This window comes from Engystomops pustulosus, chromosome 3, assembly GCF_040894005.1.
Source record: "Engystomops pustulosus chromosome 3, aEngPut4.maternal, whole genome shotgun sequence".
Taxonomy (NCBI): Eukaryota; Metazoa; Chordata; class Amphibia; order Anura; family Leptodactylidae; genus Engystomops; species Engystomops pustulosus.
Window position 1 is genome coordinate 195,882,635 of NC_092413.1, and position 17,423 is coordinate 195,900,057.

At 43.0% G+C, this 17,423-nt stretch overlaps 1 protein-coding gene across 1 annotated transcript; it reads right to left on the reverse strand.

The window, feature by feature from the left end:
- Nucleotides 1–2,073: 2,073 nt before the first annotated feature.
- LOC140122537 (ribonuclease H1-like) lies at nucleotides 2,074–16,974 on the reverse strand. The gene is made up of 7 exons (XM_072143517.1): nucleotides 16,817–16,974; nucleotides 11,551–11,594; nucleotides 10,160–10,259; nucleotides 7,700–7,754; nucleotides 6,378–6,462; nucleotides 6,104–6,228; nucleotides 2,074–2,898 (listed from the first exon to the last, which is right to left on the reverse strand). Exons 1-7 carry the CDS (start codon nucleotides 16,852–16,854, stop codon nucleotides 2,821–2,823), a joined length of 525 nt encoding a protein of 174 aa, XP_071999618.1. The 5' UTR covers nucleotides 16,855–16,974; the 3' UTR covers nucleotides 2,074–2,820.
- Nucleotides 16,975–17,423: the final 449 nt, after the last annotated feature.

Sequence of the window (17,423 nt, forward strand, 5' to 3'; positions counted from 1 at the left end):
TCAAAAAGCCATGCAGTTTTTAACGGACTGCTTAAACACAGCCCAAAAACGAGTTCAAAACGCCACGTGTGCAGCCGGCCTAAGGAATGTGCTTTCGGGCCGAGGACCTCCCCCTGTGCGCTAACGTCGCGTTATGAACGGACGCCTAGCGGTACGTGTGACCGCGGCCTAAGTAATTACAGACTGTGAATACTGCCTGGAAAGGCAACAGTTAACTGGGTGTAAAATGTTATCCAATCAGTTGGCTGTATTGTAAGCTGGAGTATGATTGGAGAGGTGCTAAATAGTAAATAGAGAGTCAGGAAACTCTAACCAGAGCTGCAGCTGCCACAGTTTGGACACAGCTCCATCTCTATTATCCCAGCCTGCATCTACTACCAGGCTGGTGCACTATTCGATGACCACTCCAGTACCAGGAGCAGAATCTGCTGTTTGACCGTTTTGTTTGACTGTTGTTCAATAAAGAACCGTGAGTTGATTTGTACAACGTTGCCGCCGTCTGATCCCTGGATATGGCTGCTTACCACCGCGGGGCTCTGCATCCATCACCCATCTTACAGACACTCAGGGGTTGCCCTAGGGAGGACCAGTACATCAGCCTCTCCCTCCATATTTCTTGCACACACCACTTGCTGGAGAGCTGCCAGGCTGTAGGACAGCCCTCCGCTCCCCATACCAAGCACTGTGACCACAGCGTGCCTAGGCCGCAACTGCCAGCCACTCCGGTATTCTGGGTCCCGGCTGCCTCCAGGCCCCAAGAAAATGTTGACACTTCTGGCTCTTAAAAGGCTCCCTCTTAAAATGTATACAGGGGGGTCCCTACATAAGAAAGTCTCACTTACAGATGACCCCTAGTTATCAATAGCCCTCTGGATGTTGGTCATTTACTGTACTTTTACTTATGTTTTTTGCATTTTTGGCACATTCAAAAGGCTTCAGTCTTAATCACATTGAAGTAACATTGTGTTTTAGCAAATGCAATGGAAAAGCAATGTTACTTCAACATGTGATCAAGGTTGAAGCCTTGAAAGTGTCAAAAACGCAACGCATAGTGTGAATGTGCCCTCAGGGTGGAGTCACACATGGCGTTTTGAACCCGTTTTTAAGCATGTGTTTTCAGTCCGTTAAACGCAGGCTTAAAAACGGGTTCAAAACTCTGTGTGCCATTACCCTCAGGTCCGTTTTTCCCAATTAGATAAACGGGTTGAAAGCATGGTAAACGGTCAGAAATGGGTGTGCTTTTGTATGTTTACCATGCGTTTGGCTTCTTTGAACCTGTTTATCTAGAAGTGTAGGCAGCTGTGACAGATTAAAACCAACCAAACACATAGTAATCATTCAGTTAAAAAACGCATCTGTTTTTTCAGTTGTCTCCTAATTATGATAATTGGGGAAAAACGGACAAAAGCTGAAAAATCAGGTGCATTTTCAAAAACACATGCGTTTTTTTAAAAGACTGCTTTAAAACGGCCCAAAACCGGGTTCAAAACGCCACGTGTGCCGCCGGCCTAAACAGAGATTGGAGATTTGGTCGAACACTTCAGGGGTACTGTCATTACTCTGTACACTGCATTTCTCTCAGGCAGGATTTGACAAAGTTTAATTAAATGATGCACACCACATTTTTGCGCCAAAAAAGAAAAAAAAAAGTTAAAATTTTATGCCAAACTAAAAAGGTTTGAAGAAAGCTCACCTGTGAGGGCGCGTTCACACGTTGCGTTTTGGTTGCGTTTTCATTGCGTTTGAAACGCATATACAACAGCTGATGAGAGGTAATTTGCCTAATTACATTACCGTTTACGTTTGTAAACGCAATGTTAACGCATGCGTTAACGCTTTGTTAACGTGTGCATTAACATAGCGTTTACGATGCGTTTTGTAAACGGAAATGTTAACAGTGATGTAATTGGGCAAATCACCTCTTCTCAGCTGTTGTATATGCGTTTCAAACGCAATGAAAACGCAGGTCAAAACGCAACGTGTGAACGCGCCCTGAAGATTTGTAGTCAGGATGCAGATTTTGCTTTTGGCCCCGTTTCCATGTAGAACGAACAAACACCTGATAAGCGTCACTTGTTTAGAACACTAACATTTATTACAGGTCATGAAACCACAAGACCGGGCACCATACAGACCCCAAGATTATATGCAAATACCAACATAAGAATGCAGAACACGAGATTCAATACACGATTATAAAGTAAATCTTAGAACACTCCAGTCATAGCCATGGAACACTCCCTTAGGGTGATGCCACACGTGCCGCTTTGTCTGCGTTTACAAACGCAGGCAAAGCCGCATCCACCGGGGCGGGCCATGGCCTGATCGCATCGGCCCCGGTGGGTGCGGCTTTGTCTGCATTTGCAAACGCAGACAAAGCGGCATGTGTGGCATCACCCTTACGGCGCGGTCACAAGGTGCGTTTTGATTGCGCTTTGAAGCAGCTGAAGAGATGTGATTTGCCTAATTGCATTACTGTTAGCATTGCGTTTTGTAAACACAGATGTTAACACATATGTTAACATGTTTACACTGCTTTTGCAAATGTTAACAGTAATGTAATTAAGCAAATCACCTCTCCTCAGTTATTGTAACGCGTTTCAAAAAGCAATGAAAACCCATCGAAAAATGTACTGTGTGACCACGCCCTGAAGGGAGCAGCAGGACTCCTTGTATTCCTAGAACCTGGAGTCCAGCTCCTCCCTTCAGACCCTGCACAAGGCATAAATCAATTAATCAGCTGTGACCGGTGTGTTCCTTTAACCAAAATTAACCAGGGAGAATAAAAGGTGAAGTCTTGTTGAGCAGAAGATGGAATTCCTATTTGTTCGCTCCACTCCTTGCCAGGTGGTCGGCCATTTCATTCCCAGGATTGCCGCTGTGTCCTGACACATGTTTCTGAAAATTAAAAAAATTATATAAGTATATTTTTTTTTATTTTAACGCATAACACAAAGTCCTACAACTCAGACGATGGGGCAAACGTCAATCTGGAAGTAAAAGTGGTGAAATCTAAATTGATTTGAAGATAATTTACATGATCACATTAGTGTAGAGTCCACACCGATTTTTGCTCATGTAATAATAAAAAGTATAGTGACACAGCTGGGGGCCAGAGTAATGATTAAATAGCAACATTATAAGAACGTAGAATATGACATAGTGTAGACTCCATCTTGTCTTCTCTGTACTTTATCTGAACTTCTCTTCTCCACTGAATAGAAAGTTTAAGATATTCTGTCCTGCACATAACGGTTTGTAACAGAGACCATGGAAGTGAGGGATGTGGGAGTACTTTGGCAGTGTATGTACTATGCTCTGTGGGGACTGGGGGAGTGCTAAAAATGGGTCTCCTGGTGACAGGTTCCCTTTAAGCATATCAAAAGAATTAAAACAAAATGGAATTTTTACATTTTGACAAAATTATTATTTAGTCCTAAAATTTTTTTGGAAAACACATCTCCTGAGTGAAAATGGCACCTCACTTTTATTCTGCGAGTCAGTACGATTATAAAAATAACAAAATGACGTCGTTTTTAATACAATTTGATACATTTTAAAGGAAAAACCATATACCCAAAAACCTTTTCAATCCTTTACTTTAATACATTTTTTTTTTAACTTTTTTAAAAATTTTTATTTTCCTGGAAAAAAGCTACATACAGGTATGAATAAATATGATTTACGAAGAGATATGTTGTCATTACTTCTTTGCGCAATTATCACAGGAATTATCAATATAACAATTAAAAAAACAACCAAGAGAACAAGTTACTTGGCGATAAGGGCGATGCCACACATTGCGTTTTGAACCGGTTTTGGTCCTTTTTTAAGCAGTCTGTCAAAAAACGCATGCTTTGTTTGAAAACGCGTCCGTTTGACAGGTTTGACCAATTATCTTAATTGGAACTGGTCAAAACCGCATGCATTTTGTAACGGACTGCTTAAAAACGGACCAAAAACGGGTTCAAAACGCCATTTGTGGCATCACCCTTAGGGTGGCGTTTTGAACGGGTTTTTGGCCAGTTTTTAAGCAGTCCGTCAAAAAAACGCATGCTTGGTTTGAAAACGGGTCCGTTTGACCAATTATCTTAATTGAAACTGGTCAAAAGCACATGCGTTTTTTGACGGACTGCTTAAAAACGGACCAAAAAATGGTTCGAAACGCAATGTGTGGTATCACCCTTATCGCATCACCGCGGCCCGGAAAACGCGTTCAAAACGCCACGTGTGCCATCGCCCTTATTGTGGTGTCTAGCTTCTCAGACCATTTATTCAGGTGTGGTTGAATAACCTCAGACTGGGTATCAACTAGTAGTTTATAGAAGGTGGATAACCCCTTTTTGTTTGGTGTTGGGTATAAAAGGAATTTAGTAATGTCTGTGTTTTCTGCGCTGAATTTAAGCTTAGCCTTGTTGAGAGCTGCTTTTATTTGTAGATATTGTAACCAGTTTCTCCCTGATTGTTTTTAGCTAAGGAGTGTAGTGTTTTTAAACTCCCATTTTGTGATATTAAATCTCCCAGATTTCCGGAGTACCAGGATATAGTGTCAAGGTTCTGTATTCCGGCTGTTGACTGGAACATCCTGCTTAAAATATGTATTTTGGAAAGGGTTACCTAGATATCTGCCATTGCGGATATAGTAGCTAAGGAGGGCTTGGATTGAAGGGAGAAGATTGATAAACTGTATAAATGCGCTTTAATGTCTTTAGATGGGGCTTGGTTATTTTTTGTATTGATCCAATGTTTAATCTACCTATAAAAGGTGGTAGGTGGATCTATCGGTCGTGAGCATAGCCTTTTTAAGGGCTAACCCTCACGTCCCCGCAATTTTTAAATAACTTTTATTCTACTAAAAATAAATTAATGTAATGTAAAATTAAACTAATGTAAATTTTGTAAAGAAGCTACTGGGACGTGGAGTAGCCGAAGATGAGGCTACATGGCGCAGCTACTCCACGCCCCAGTAGTCTCTTAAATCCTCCTACCCGAAATCTTCGGTGCGCAGCTCCTCGTCCGAGAAAACTGCTGTCTCTGCATGCGCAGAACAGCAGGCCCGTGTCTGCGCAGCTCTGCTTCGGAGCAGTGACCGCACAGACTTGGACCTGCTGTTCTGACCATGCGCAGATAGCAGTTTCCTCGGACGAGCAGCTACAAGGAGCTGCGCGCCAAAGATTTCAGGTAGGAGGATCTAAGAGACTACTGGGGCGTGTAGCCTCAGCTCCGGCTACTCCACGCCCCAGTAGCCTCTTTACAAAATTTACATATTAGTAGATTAAAAGTTATTAAATTAGCCCTTAAAAGGGGCTATCCTCACGTCCTATAGATCCACCTACCACCCGATCTACCTTAAATAAATTCACATGTTCTGCTAGCGTTGCGGTTATAACGTGATGCTAGTGCACAGGGGGCGGGCCTCAGGCCAATCACATATGTGTTTCCTGGGAAACGCATGCAAACGATAACGCGATCGCATGTGTTTCTCTGGAAACACATATGCGATCAGGCCGTGGCACACCACCTGTGCGCTATGAACGCGACGCTAGTGGAACGTGTGAATGCGCCCTCAAGGTTAGATCCTGAAGTAGTGTAACATCTTAAAGCATTTTGGGATCTATGTGACTATCAGAATTTATTAAAAATGTTGAAAGTTGGAGGTTTTCTTCCGTTTTTAGATTTCGATAGAGCAGCCATTTCGGGATGCCAGGATACATGACATGATTAGGACTGTATTTGTATCTGCATTCTATGGAAAGTGTGAGGGATTAGAATGTTTCCATTTTTTTTTCCTATTATTTCAGGCCCCCTATGTTACTTTAACCCTAGGTTGCTCAAACAATGTACAGCAATATTACGTACTGGCCATCTGCTCATCAGACCGTTACACATAAGGTTGAATGCGAGGCTTGGGATTCTCAGAGAAACTGGTCATTCCAATTCATCATCGCTCCCCAATGACAATTGGCGCCAATCCTACCGCTGTTTAGGAACCATCTTATCCATAGCTCCAATATCCTGTCTGCAGCCTCTTCTTGTAGTTAAGGTAGAGGCAACAAATCTATGCACCTTGTTGATTGCAGCCAGGAAGACAAATGTAACTTACCCAAGTGACATCGCGGCCCCTACACAGCCCATCAAGCTTCTGCCATTCTGCTTTATTGGCCACATCATCTCCATTGTAGTTTTTCCAGCCATTTTCCTTCCATCTGGGCATCCATTCTGTTGCACCTAAATTATACATATCCGTTTAAGGGACCCAGTCATTTTTTTTTTGCACACGCTGCAATGTTTATACACTCTACATTGTGCTTGCTTCTGGTGAAGGCAGGCCGACACTATGCCGGTACACATCTGCAATGCTCAAGAAAGGTACTTACCTTTAACAGTATACGCGCTGTCAGTGTGAATTCTAACCTTCGGAATGTTGTTATCGCGGGCTTGTTCCAATGCTCTGGTGGCGGCCTAAGGAAAGGAGACATAGGTTTCATTGTTGATTTATTGAAGCACACAAAGAAAATTCAAAAAATATATAGTTATTACGATCTGTTCACACAGCAGTTTTTGAAACCTTACACATTCACTGGTGTCCAGAATAAATTTAAAAAAAAAATCTTCAGATGCTTTCCACAAAATTGTAAGACATTAAACCCGGGGGGTTCGCAGTGCAGCCACAAGTTCCCATTTCTGAAAAACTAAATTAAAATCTGCCACGTCAGTTGTAATTACCGTATATACCGGCGTATAAGACGACTTTTGAAGACTTAAAAATCTTCTGTCCAGTCTGGGGTCGTCTTATACGCCGGTAATATTTCTCACCTTTCTCGCGGTCCACCGAAGCTCCGCTGCCGGTCAGTCAGAGGCCCGTACCTGACCCCTGCGCTGATAACTCGGCGCAGCACAGCAGGCAGATGTTTTGAATTGTGACAGCCGCGGGCCTGCCTGTTACAGCGCACGGACTGTTCTGCATCTGGTCTGTGCGCTGGATCAGGAGGGCCCGGAGCTGTCATAATTCAAAATTAGAACGGGCCCCCGATCCGCCCACCTCACACTACTTACCCGCCATCGACCCCATCGCTGACGCAGGCTATGTGACGCGTCTGCCTGCGCCGGGTCTGCTGAGGTCTATGACCCGACACCTGATCCCCTGATGAGAGGCAGCACGAAGAGGAGCGGGATAAGGTAAGAATTATGTTTTTTATTTAGCTTAAATATATAGGGCCCTGTTTGGTGGTGGGGGACATTATTTATGGCTACTGGGGGTGCAGGACAGTAATTATAGCTACTGGGGGGCAGGGCATTAATTATAGCTACTGGGGGTAGGACATTAATTATAGCTACTGAGGGGGGGGGGCAGGACATTAATTATAGCTACTGGGGGGCAGGACATTAATTATAGCTACTGGGGGGGGGCAGGACATTAATTATGGCTACTGGGGGGGGGGCAGGACATTAATTATAGCTACTGGGGGGGGGCAGGACATTAATTATGGCTACTGGGGGGGGCAGGACATTAATTATAGCTACTGGAAGGGGGGCAGGACATTAATTATGGCTTCTGGGAGGGGGGCATAATTTTTATTTTTACCGGTGTTTTGTATGCGTTGGAAAAGGGGTAGTCTTATACGGCGAATTTATCTTAAACTCTATATTTTAAACAGGAAAGTAGGGGGGTCGTCTTATACGCCGGAATATACGGTACCTGTAATTCTGCTCTCTGGTTGGTTGCTCTCCCTTCCAGTCTTTCTGATACATTCCTGTAATATCAAACTTATATTAACATTTATACATACTTTATAAAAGGTTACAAAACAAAAAAAGGAAACTTTTTTGATCCCCATCATATGACAAATTTGCTTTTTGTAAGACGTCTTTTATTTTGAGAAAATCTGCAGTTTCAACACTGGCATTTTTGGAAACTTTTAGACCACTTTGATGTCATAATCTTTTTAACGTTCAAATCGCCTCTTATAAAATTTCTTTTTTTTTTTTTTTCTCCCATTGGAAATGGATTTATCCACTCACAAGAGCTTACAGTCTATGAGGATGAGAGGGTAACACAAGAGATTAGTCTATGAGGATGAGGGGGTGACACAAGAGCTTACAGTCTATGAGGATGAGGGGGTGACACAAGAGCTTACAGTCTATGAGGATGAGGGAGTGACATAAGAGCTTACAGTCTATGAGGATGAGAGGGTAACACAAGAGATTAGTCTATGAGGATGAGGGGGTGACACAAGAGCTTACAGTCTATGAGGATGAGGGGGTGACACAAGAGCTTACAGTCCATGAGGATGAGGAGATGACACAAGAGCTTACAGTCTATGAGGATGAGGGGGTGACACAAGAGCTTACAGTCTATGAGGATGAGGGGGTGACACAAGAGCTTACAGTCTATGAGGATGAGGGTGTGACATAAGACCTTACAGTCTATGAGGATGAGGGGGTGACACAAGAGCTTACAGTCTATGAGGATGAGGGGGGTGACGCAAGAGCTTACAGTCTATGAGGATGAGGGGGTGACACAAGAGCTTACAGTCTATGAGGATGAGGAGGTGACACAAGAGATTAGTCTATGAGGATGAGGAGATGACACAAGAGCTTACAGTCTATGAGGATGAGGGGGTGACACAAGAGCTTACAGTCTATGAGGATGAGGGGGTGACACAAGAGCTTACAGTCTATGAGGATGAAGGGGTAACACAAGAGCTTACAGTCTATGAGGATGAGGGGGTGACACAAGAGCTTACAGTCTATGAGGATGAGGGGGTGACACAAGAGCTTACAGTCTATGAGGTGGAGGGGGTGACACAAGAGCTTACAGTCTATGAGGTGGAGGGGGTGACACAAGAGCTTACAGTCTATGAGGATGAAGGGGGTGACACGAGCTTACAGTCTATGAGGATGAGAGGGTAACACAAGAGATTAGTCTATGAGGATGAGGAGATGACACAAGAGCTTACAGTCTATGAGGATGAGGGGGTGACACAAGAGCTTACAGTCTATGAGGTGGAGGGGGTGACACAAGAGCTTACAGTCTATGAGGTGGAGGGGGTGACACAAGAGCTTACAGTCTATGAGAATGAGGGGGTGACACAAGAGCTTACAGTCTATGAGGATGAGGGGGTGACACAGGAGCTTACAGTCTATGAGGATGAGGGGGTGACACAGGAGCTTACAGTCTATGAGGATGAGGGGGAGACAAGAGCTTACAGTCTATGAGGATGAGGGGGTGACACAAGAGCTTACAGTCTATGAGGTGGAGGGGGTGACACAAGAGCTTACAGTCTATGAGAATGAGGGGGTGACACAAGAGCTTACAGTCTATGAGAATGAGGGGTGACACAAGAGCTTACAGTCTATGAGGATGAGAGGAGTGACACAAGAGCTTACAGTCTATGCGGAGGAAGGGATAACACAAGAGCTTACAGTCTGTAAGCTCTTGTGTCATCCCTCATCCTCATAGACTGTACGCTCTTGTCTCCCCCTCATCCTCATAGACTGTAAGCTCTTGTGTCCCCCCTCATCCTCATAGATTGTAAGCTCTTGTGTCACCCCCTCATCCTCATAGACTGTAAGCTCTTGTGTCACCCCTCATCCTCATAGACTGTAAGCTCTTGTGTCACCCCCTCATCCTCATAGACTGTAAGCTCTTGTCTCCCCCTCATCCTCATAGACTGTAAGCTCCTGTGTCACCCCCTCATCCTCATAGACTGTAAGCTCCTGTGTCACCCCCTCATCCTCATAGACTGTAAGCTCTTGTGTCACCCCCTCATCCTCATAGACTGTAAGCTCTTGTGATCAGGGCCCTCACACCTATTGTTCCTTATGAATGTTTGTAATCAGTAATGTAATATTTGTATATGTTCCCTATAATTTGTAAAGTAATAATAATATTATTTATTATTATTCAAAAATTAAAACCTCCAGTCCAAAAGAAAAGTTTTTTTCTATACCAGGAGGGACTGGAGTGAATTTCTGCCTAAACTTGCAAATAGGCTAATGGAAAAAATAGTCACAAAAGTTGTTAATTTTTGTGAAAAATCGACAGTTCTAACAACTGAGAGACATTCATATGCTGGAAAACTGATGCAGCTGCAATGGAAATTTCTCTACTCCTTTTAAAAAGTTATAATCTGAACCAAAGACAAGTATTACTTACAGATGACTATGTTTATCCCAATAGACACCAACTCCACCTCGTGCACCATATCTGCCATTGTTAGTGCAGGATCCATCTGTGTACACGTCAGCTGCTTGTTCTGTATGGAAGAGACAGGTTTGTGAGAACATCTGATAGTACATGGGGTACGAGCCCCGGGAATCCCATATTTATACATTACTGATTCCACAGTAATAATTAACATGTTTTTACGTGTTTCTATTACGGCTAATCCGCACCTACATCTAACCATTTGCACATTGTGTTTGCATAGTTTTACAAACGCAATAAAGTTCCTGGAGGCGGAGTCTGCGGTTTCCAATGGAAACGAGTAATCAGCAACCATGCGTTGTTATGCATTGTGTACATGCAAAATACGGGAGGGGGGGGGGGGGTATTGGTTACTGATCACATATGTTTCAATGCAATCAGGTCGAGCCCCTCCCAAGGTGTTTGTAAACGCAATGCGAATGCCACGTCTGAACACACCATAAGACCGGCGGCACACGTGGTGTTCTGAGCCCGTTTTTAAGCAGTCAGTTAAACGCATGCGTTTTTTTGAAAAAGCATCACTTTTTTGACTGTTTTTGTCCATTTTCCAATTATCCTCATTAAGATAATTGGAAAAAAAAACTTCAAAAGCAGAGTTTTTTAACGGACTGCGGGTTCAAAACGCTACGTGGGGACAAATCTGCTACTTGTGTATAAAAGCCTCAAAATCTGACATCTTTTATCCTAATTCCACAGGGTGTTTACAAGCAGTCTCCATATACGTGACATCATGGATGAACAATGATGTCATCAGTGTCATCTACAAGTAACACCCTGTATATTATGTCTATTTCATAAAAAAAAGTGAAGTCGCTTCTATCCATGTGACATGATATGTTCTTGTGGTAAAAACATGGGGGGGGGGGGCTCATTCATTAAGCTTTTAAAAAAAAAATTCTCTTTTTTTTGCGACTTTTTAGCGTAGTTGCTCCTAATTTTGCAGAGATTGCTGCCACAGTTTTTTTTTGTTTTTTTTTCCAAAATTGATCATAAAAATTCAGGATGTGGACGTCGCAAATTAAGTTGCACTTGTTTTGCGCAAATAACCTACAGGCCAGAGCAGGGCTGCTTAAACATTTGAGACATTTGTGCCACTTTCCAATAGTCCCCCCCCCCCCCCCCCAAAAAAAAAAACATAAGACCTGCATGCCTCATGTATCAATCACTAACACGAAAAACCAAATAACCAAAACTAGACAGACATTTCCAGACTTAAGATAAATGACCACCCCCCCCCCCCCCAGGGATTTCAGCAAATTCAGATTAATGGAAATACAAAAAAGTGACTTCTTTATTTAGTGCTGAGCGCAGACAATATACAGGGTTAGACACTCCCATACCTTGTCCTCTCCATCGCCCAGATGATGAGTAGCCTCCCTGTTCCCTGCAGAGAAAAAACAATGTAAACCATAAAACACCGTGACATTTTTTATTCTATGGGCTCATTCCAGGCGGCAGTGATGGAGAATGTGCCCGGGACCTTTACTGTAGCCTGTGTCTGGGCAGTTCACCACATGGAGTTTTTGTTGTGTTTTTAAATGTATCCAAAACCCAAGTGGGAGGGGGTGTGGCCAAAACTCATAACCCCCTCCCACTTGCATTTTGTATGTGTACACAAATGCAACAAAAGCGCCATGTGGGAGAGTGTCCCCGGGTTTCTGATAGTGTCCTGGATGCACCAAGACCGAACATCTAAATGGGGGCCATAAACCAGAAAGTTACCAAAAGAGGTAATTTTAACCCTTTCCCGCCGCAGCCCTTTTTCGATTTAGCGTTTTCATTTTTCACTCCCCACATTCAAAAATCTGTAACTTTTTTATTTTTCCATGTACAGAGCTGTGTGATGGCTTATTTTCTGCGTAACAAATTGCACTTCAAAATGGTGGTGTTTAATATTCCATGCCGTGTACTGGGAAGTGGGAAAAAAATTCCAAATGCAGTGAAATTGGTAAAAAAACGCATTTGTGCCATTTTCTTGTGGGCTTGGATCTTACGGGTTTCACTGTGCACCCCAAATGACAGGCCTACTTTATTATTTGGGTCGATACGATTACGGGGATACCAAATTTGTATAGGTTTTATAATGTTTTCATACATTTAAAAAAATTAAAACCTCCTATACAAAATTTTTTGGGGGGATTTTGCCCTCTTCTGGCGCTAATATCTTTTTCATACTTTGGTGTACGGAGCTGTGGGTGGTGTCTTTTTTTGCGGATTTTGATGACGTTTACAAAGTTATCATTTTTAGGACTGTACGACCTTGTGATCACTTTTTATAGAATCTTAAAAAAATTTTAAATGGCAAAAAAGTGCCATTTTCGACTTTGGCCGCGATTTTCCGTTACGGGGTTAAACGCAGTGAAAAACCGTTGTCATATTTTGATAGATCGGGCATTTTCAGACACGGCGATACCTAATGTGTTTATGATTTTTACTGTTTATTTATATTTATATAAATTCTAGGGAAAGGGGGGTGATTTGAATTTTTAGGGTTTTTTATTATAATTTTTTTATTTTAACCTTTTTTTTTTTACTATTTTTCAGACTCCCTAGGGTACTTTAACCCTAGGGTGTCTGATCAATCCTATCATATACTGCCATACTACAGTATGGCAGTATATGGGGATTTTACTACTCATACATTACCACGTGAGACCCCAAGCTACCATGGCGACGGATCGTCGCTCCCCAATGACGTCACGGGGAGCGACGATCCATGGAAAAAAGGTGGTGCCTGCGCGCCGCCGTCTTTTTGAAGCCGCCAGCACCTTTGCCGGCAGCGATCAGCGGTAAAACACCGGTAAGCCTTTGCTGGAGAGGGCTCATGTCACATGTCGGTAAGGGGTTAAGGAGTGGGGCTAGTAATATACTTTGTGGGGGAGTCATGAGTTTTTCGTTTTTGAAAGTTGCATCTTGTGCTCCTTTTTCACAGTCACAAACTTTGAAAGGTTATATCCGAGACTTCTACAGGATCGGTGTACGGGCGATGTCACATGTTGCGTTTTTGGACAGTTTTAAAGCATGTGTTTTCAGCAATGACGGATCTTCATATAGGTGGTATGGGCGGGCGCCTGGGGCCTTTGGCTTGGGAGGGCCCCCTATGAAGATCCGCCATCAGTCTTACAAAAAAAAAAAACTATACTCACCTTCCAGCCTCTTCTCCTCGGCCCCACGGCTCTGTCTTCTGCTCTTCCGGCCCGGTCGCATCCCTATAACACGGCGGTGTGACGTCATAGTTTATGCGGCACGCCGGCCCTTACACTATCACGTTATAGTCACACCACCATGTCAAAGCGATGCGCCTGGGGCGGAAGACCAAGCCACGGGAAAGGAGAAGAATGGGCTATATATATATATATATATTTTTTTTTTAAGAGATCCCGGCTGAGGACATAACATTTCATTAATGAGTAGCGATTGCATTTTTTTTTTGGGGGGGGGGGGGGGGTTAAATTTAGGATCCTCGGGTTATATGTGAGTACTTAGAGTATGAGGGGGGGGTTCAGTTGCAGGATACACAAAAATAAAAGTTCAAAACACTTAATAAAGTTTTTCTAATAAAAAGAATTAATTAAAGTAAAAGTCCCCTAAACACAAACATTCCCTATACACGTCTAAAAAAGTTAAAAAAAAAAAAAACACAATCCCCTCCAAAAAAACACATATTTGCCATCGCCACTTCCGTAACAGTCTGGACAATGACTCATTATTAGACCCGTCCAGTGAACGACGTAAAACCAAAAACATGCCAAATTTTTTTTTTTTGTATGAAATTTTTCATAAAATCCCCTCACCAAAATGTTCCAAAAACTGGTCAAAATAAGTTATGTACACAAAAATGGTACCACTGAAAAGTACAACTCAACACATAAAAAAAAGCCTTAAACCAGCTTTGTCAACCAAAAAATATTAAAGTTGTATCTCCGAAAAGATGGCGGTATGAAAACAAATGAGATTTTCTTTATATTAGTTTTTTCCCAGTAATCGTAGTAACCTATAGAATAAAGATAATATAGTATTTTTTTTTCTCCATACATTCAAAAGTCAAAATGTCATCAATGGGCTAATGACCAACTAAAATGAAATACCATATATACTCGAGTATAAGCCGAGACCCCTAATTTTACCACCAAAAACTGGGAAAACCTATTGACTCCAGTATAAGCCGAGGGTGGGAAATGCACTGGTCACAGACCCAGCCAAGTATATAGCCAGCCAGCCCCCAGTGGTATACAGCCTGCCCCCTATAATATACAGCTTGCCCCCAGTAGTATACAGCCTGCCCCCAGTAGTATACCGCCACCACAGCCTGCCCCCAGTAGTATACCGCCACCCCAGCCTGCCCCCAGTAGTATACAGCCTGCCCCCAGTAGTATACCGCCACCCCAGCCTGCCCCCAGTAGTATACAGCCTGCCCCCAGTAGTATACCGCCACCCCAGCCTGCCCCCAGTAGTATACAGCCAGCCCCCAGTAGTATACCGCCACCCCAGCCTGCCCCCAGTAGTATACAGCCATCCCAGCCTGCCCCCCAGTAGTATACAGCATGCCCCCACTAGTATACAGCTTGCCCAGAGTTAAAAAAAATAATAATAAACTTATATACTCACCCTCCAGTGGCCCCGATGCGCGGCGCTGCTCCCCCGATGTCCGCGCGGCTCCTCTTCTGGCTTCCCGACTCCTCTTCTTGCTTCCGCACCGTCTTCTCCCGTGCGGCGCCTAGTATGACGTCAGCAGCGGCGCGTCATTTTAGTCCATTTTTAATTATTTTTTACAAGTATTGACTCGCGTATAAGCCGAGGGGACGTTTTTCAGCACATTTTTTGTGCTGAAAAACTCAGCTTATCCACGAGTATATACGGTATGTATAAAGTGCATCTCATGTCGCAAAAAAAAATAAGCCCTTATTTGTCCAAATTGCAAAAAAAATAAAGATTGTATAGCCAATAAAAAGTGACAATGCATAATCTGCTCTGAATGGCGCAGCTCCTTCGATGCCCTGGCGTGTGCCCATACAGCAGTCACCACCACATATGGGGGATTGTTATACACGGGAGGGATTGGGTATCAAATTTTGTGGAGCGTTTTTGTATTTTATCCACTGAGAATGTGTACATTTTATGAAAAACATAAAACAATTAAAGGATTAACGAACTTCATAAAAGTTGCTTTACGTACGTTGAGGGGCGTAGTTTCGATAACGGGGTTTTACTTTTATTTAGGCCTCTCAAAGTGACTTGAAACCTGAGCAGGTCCCTCAATAGCAGGATGAAAAATCGCACCTAACGTTCAAAGCCCCAGAACCTCCTACAAAAATGAGAGGATGCGTAAAAAAACATATCCACATAAAGCAGACATTCGAGTTTTTCCAAATTTTCACCAAATATCTGATTTTCTCATAAATATACACAGCACATACCACCAACATTTTTCAACTAACATGAAGTTCAAAGTGTTACGAGAAAACAATGTCAAAATCACTTGAATGCGTTCCAAAGTTATAACCATTTATAGTGACACAGGGCAGATATGAAAAAATGGGCCGTGTCAGGAAGGTGAAAAGTGGCTCCGGCATTAAGGGGTTAAACAGACGGAAAACGCATGCCTTAAAACGGTCCAAAAAAGTGATGTGTGGCATTGCCCTAATGGCTGTAACCTTCTTTTTGAGCAATATTGTAAACATTTTTGCTGCATTTATTTCATGACGCAAATTTAAGGGACCTATATTTCATTTTTTTGGGGGGGGTTAAAGTTACAAAAACTGGAGAAAAAAAATAATTTTTCTTTGTAATGTAGACTCAATACCACCAGTGGGTGGCAACCCCGTGCCTACACCTGCGCATGAGGTTATTTGTGCAAAAATGTGCAACTTTTTCACACATACACATTTGGATTTTAATTACTATTATGATCATGCAAAGACGTGAAAACTCTTGCGCCAAGCGTTTCAAAAAGGGTGTAAAATGTGCTCATTTTGGCACAATTATGCTGAAAAGTTGCAAAAAAAGCAGTAAAAAAAAATAAACAAAATAAGTTTAATAAATGACCCCTATTGTGTTTAGCTCACATTTACATAACTGTTACATATTGTAAAAATATGAACGCCTCCTCACTATCTGTGGTGGTCTTATGGTGAGATTGTACCTCACCATTCATTAAACCACATATTTTCTCACAGATAAATGCTATAAAATGACATTAAAAGGTAAACTTAATGGGAAAAGGCATGGATTAACATGAGAAAGTGGCCCTAGTGTAGAATACACCCAGTATAAGTTAGTACAAGTTGCACTTGTACAGTGAAGCTTGCATGCAGTGCACTGGCTCTGTGCTATAATTTGTACAACGTACACAATCTACACGCGGCCATTTTGTCCCGGCAGCGCCCGCCATTTGTTGAGCGTGGGCGGGGCCTCTAGGTCTTCTGCCAGACTCGCGCATAGACTGTATAGGCGCCCGTTGCGCAGTTATAATTACTGCCTTACTACAAGTGTTTATTACTCCATATAGAACGGTCATACTGTAACATTATCAAGCTCTGTGGACTATTATACGTCTTACATATAGTAAATGTCTGCCCTATCCTCACACACTGCCCCGCTCCTCACCAGTTCCTGTAGCCTCCGTCCTGGCGTCTTCTGGACATGGTGATGAGTTGTGAGGAGAAGACACTAGCACTGTGCACGGCGCTGTACTGTACTGATAGCTCCCCCACAGAGACGCAAGTAATAATATGGGGCGGATGCTGGGTAACACGCCTGTGGGAGGGCTCTGTCCTGTGCCTGGAACATCCCAAATGTGACAGAAACCAAAAGCATGACAGAGCACGAGAGTCTCCGGTGCTGTGTATTAGGGCTACGGTCACACAATGCGTTTTTCCTTGCGTTTTGAACCACAGGAGAGGTGATTTGCATTACAGTAATTACATTACTATTAACATTTGAGCTTACAAATCGCAGTGCAAACACATTGCATTTGCATTGCATTTTGTAAACGCAAATGTTAACAGTAGTGTAATTAGGCAAATCACCTCTCCGCAGCTGTTGTAATGTGTTTTAAAAGACACTGTGTGACCGCACGCGCCTTACCGACGCACGCCGTAATAGTACAGAGCACGTCGCCTGTGGGTGCAAGGAGAGGGCTGACGGGCTGAGCCCTCTCCATAGCCTTTATGCATATTGCAGCAAAGACTGATCGTGGGTGTTATCGCTGCGT

Bases quoted from the DNA above. Each gene is read 5' to 3' on its own strand.
- LOC140122537 (XM_072143517.1), bottom strand. From the start codon at position 16,854: ATGTCCAGAAGACGCCAGGACGGAGGCTACAGGAACTG. The intron at 10,260-11,550 runs GTATGGGAGTGT...TCTTCCATACAG, and splicing joins TGGGCGATGGAGAGGACAAG to AACAAGCAGCTGACGTGTAC. The intron at 2,899-6,103 runs GTAAGTTACATT...TTTAATTTTCAG, and splicing joins GGGGCCGCGATGTCACTTGG to AAACATGTGTCAGGACACAG.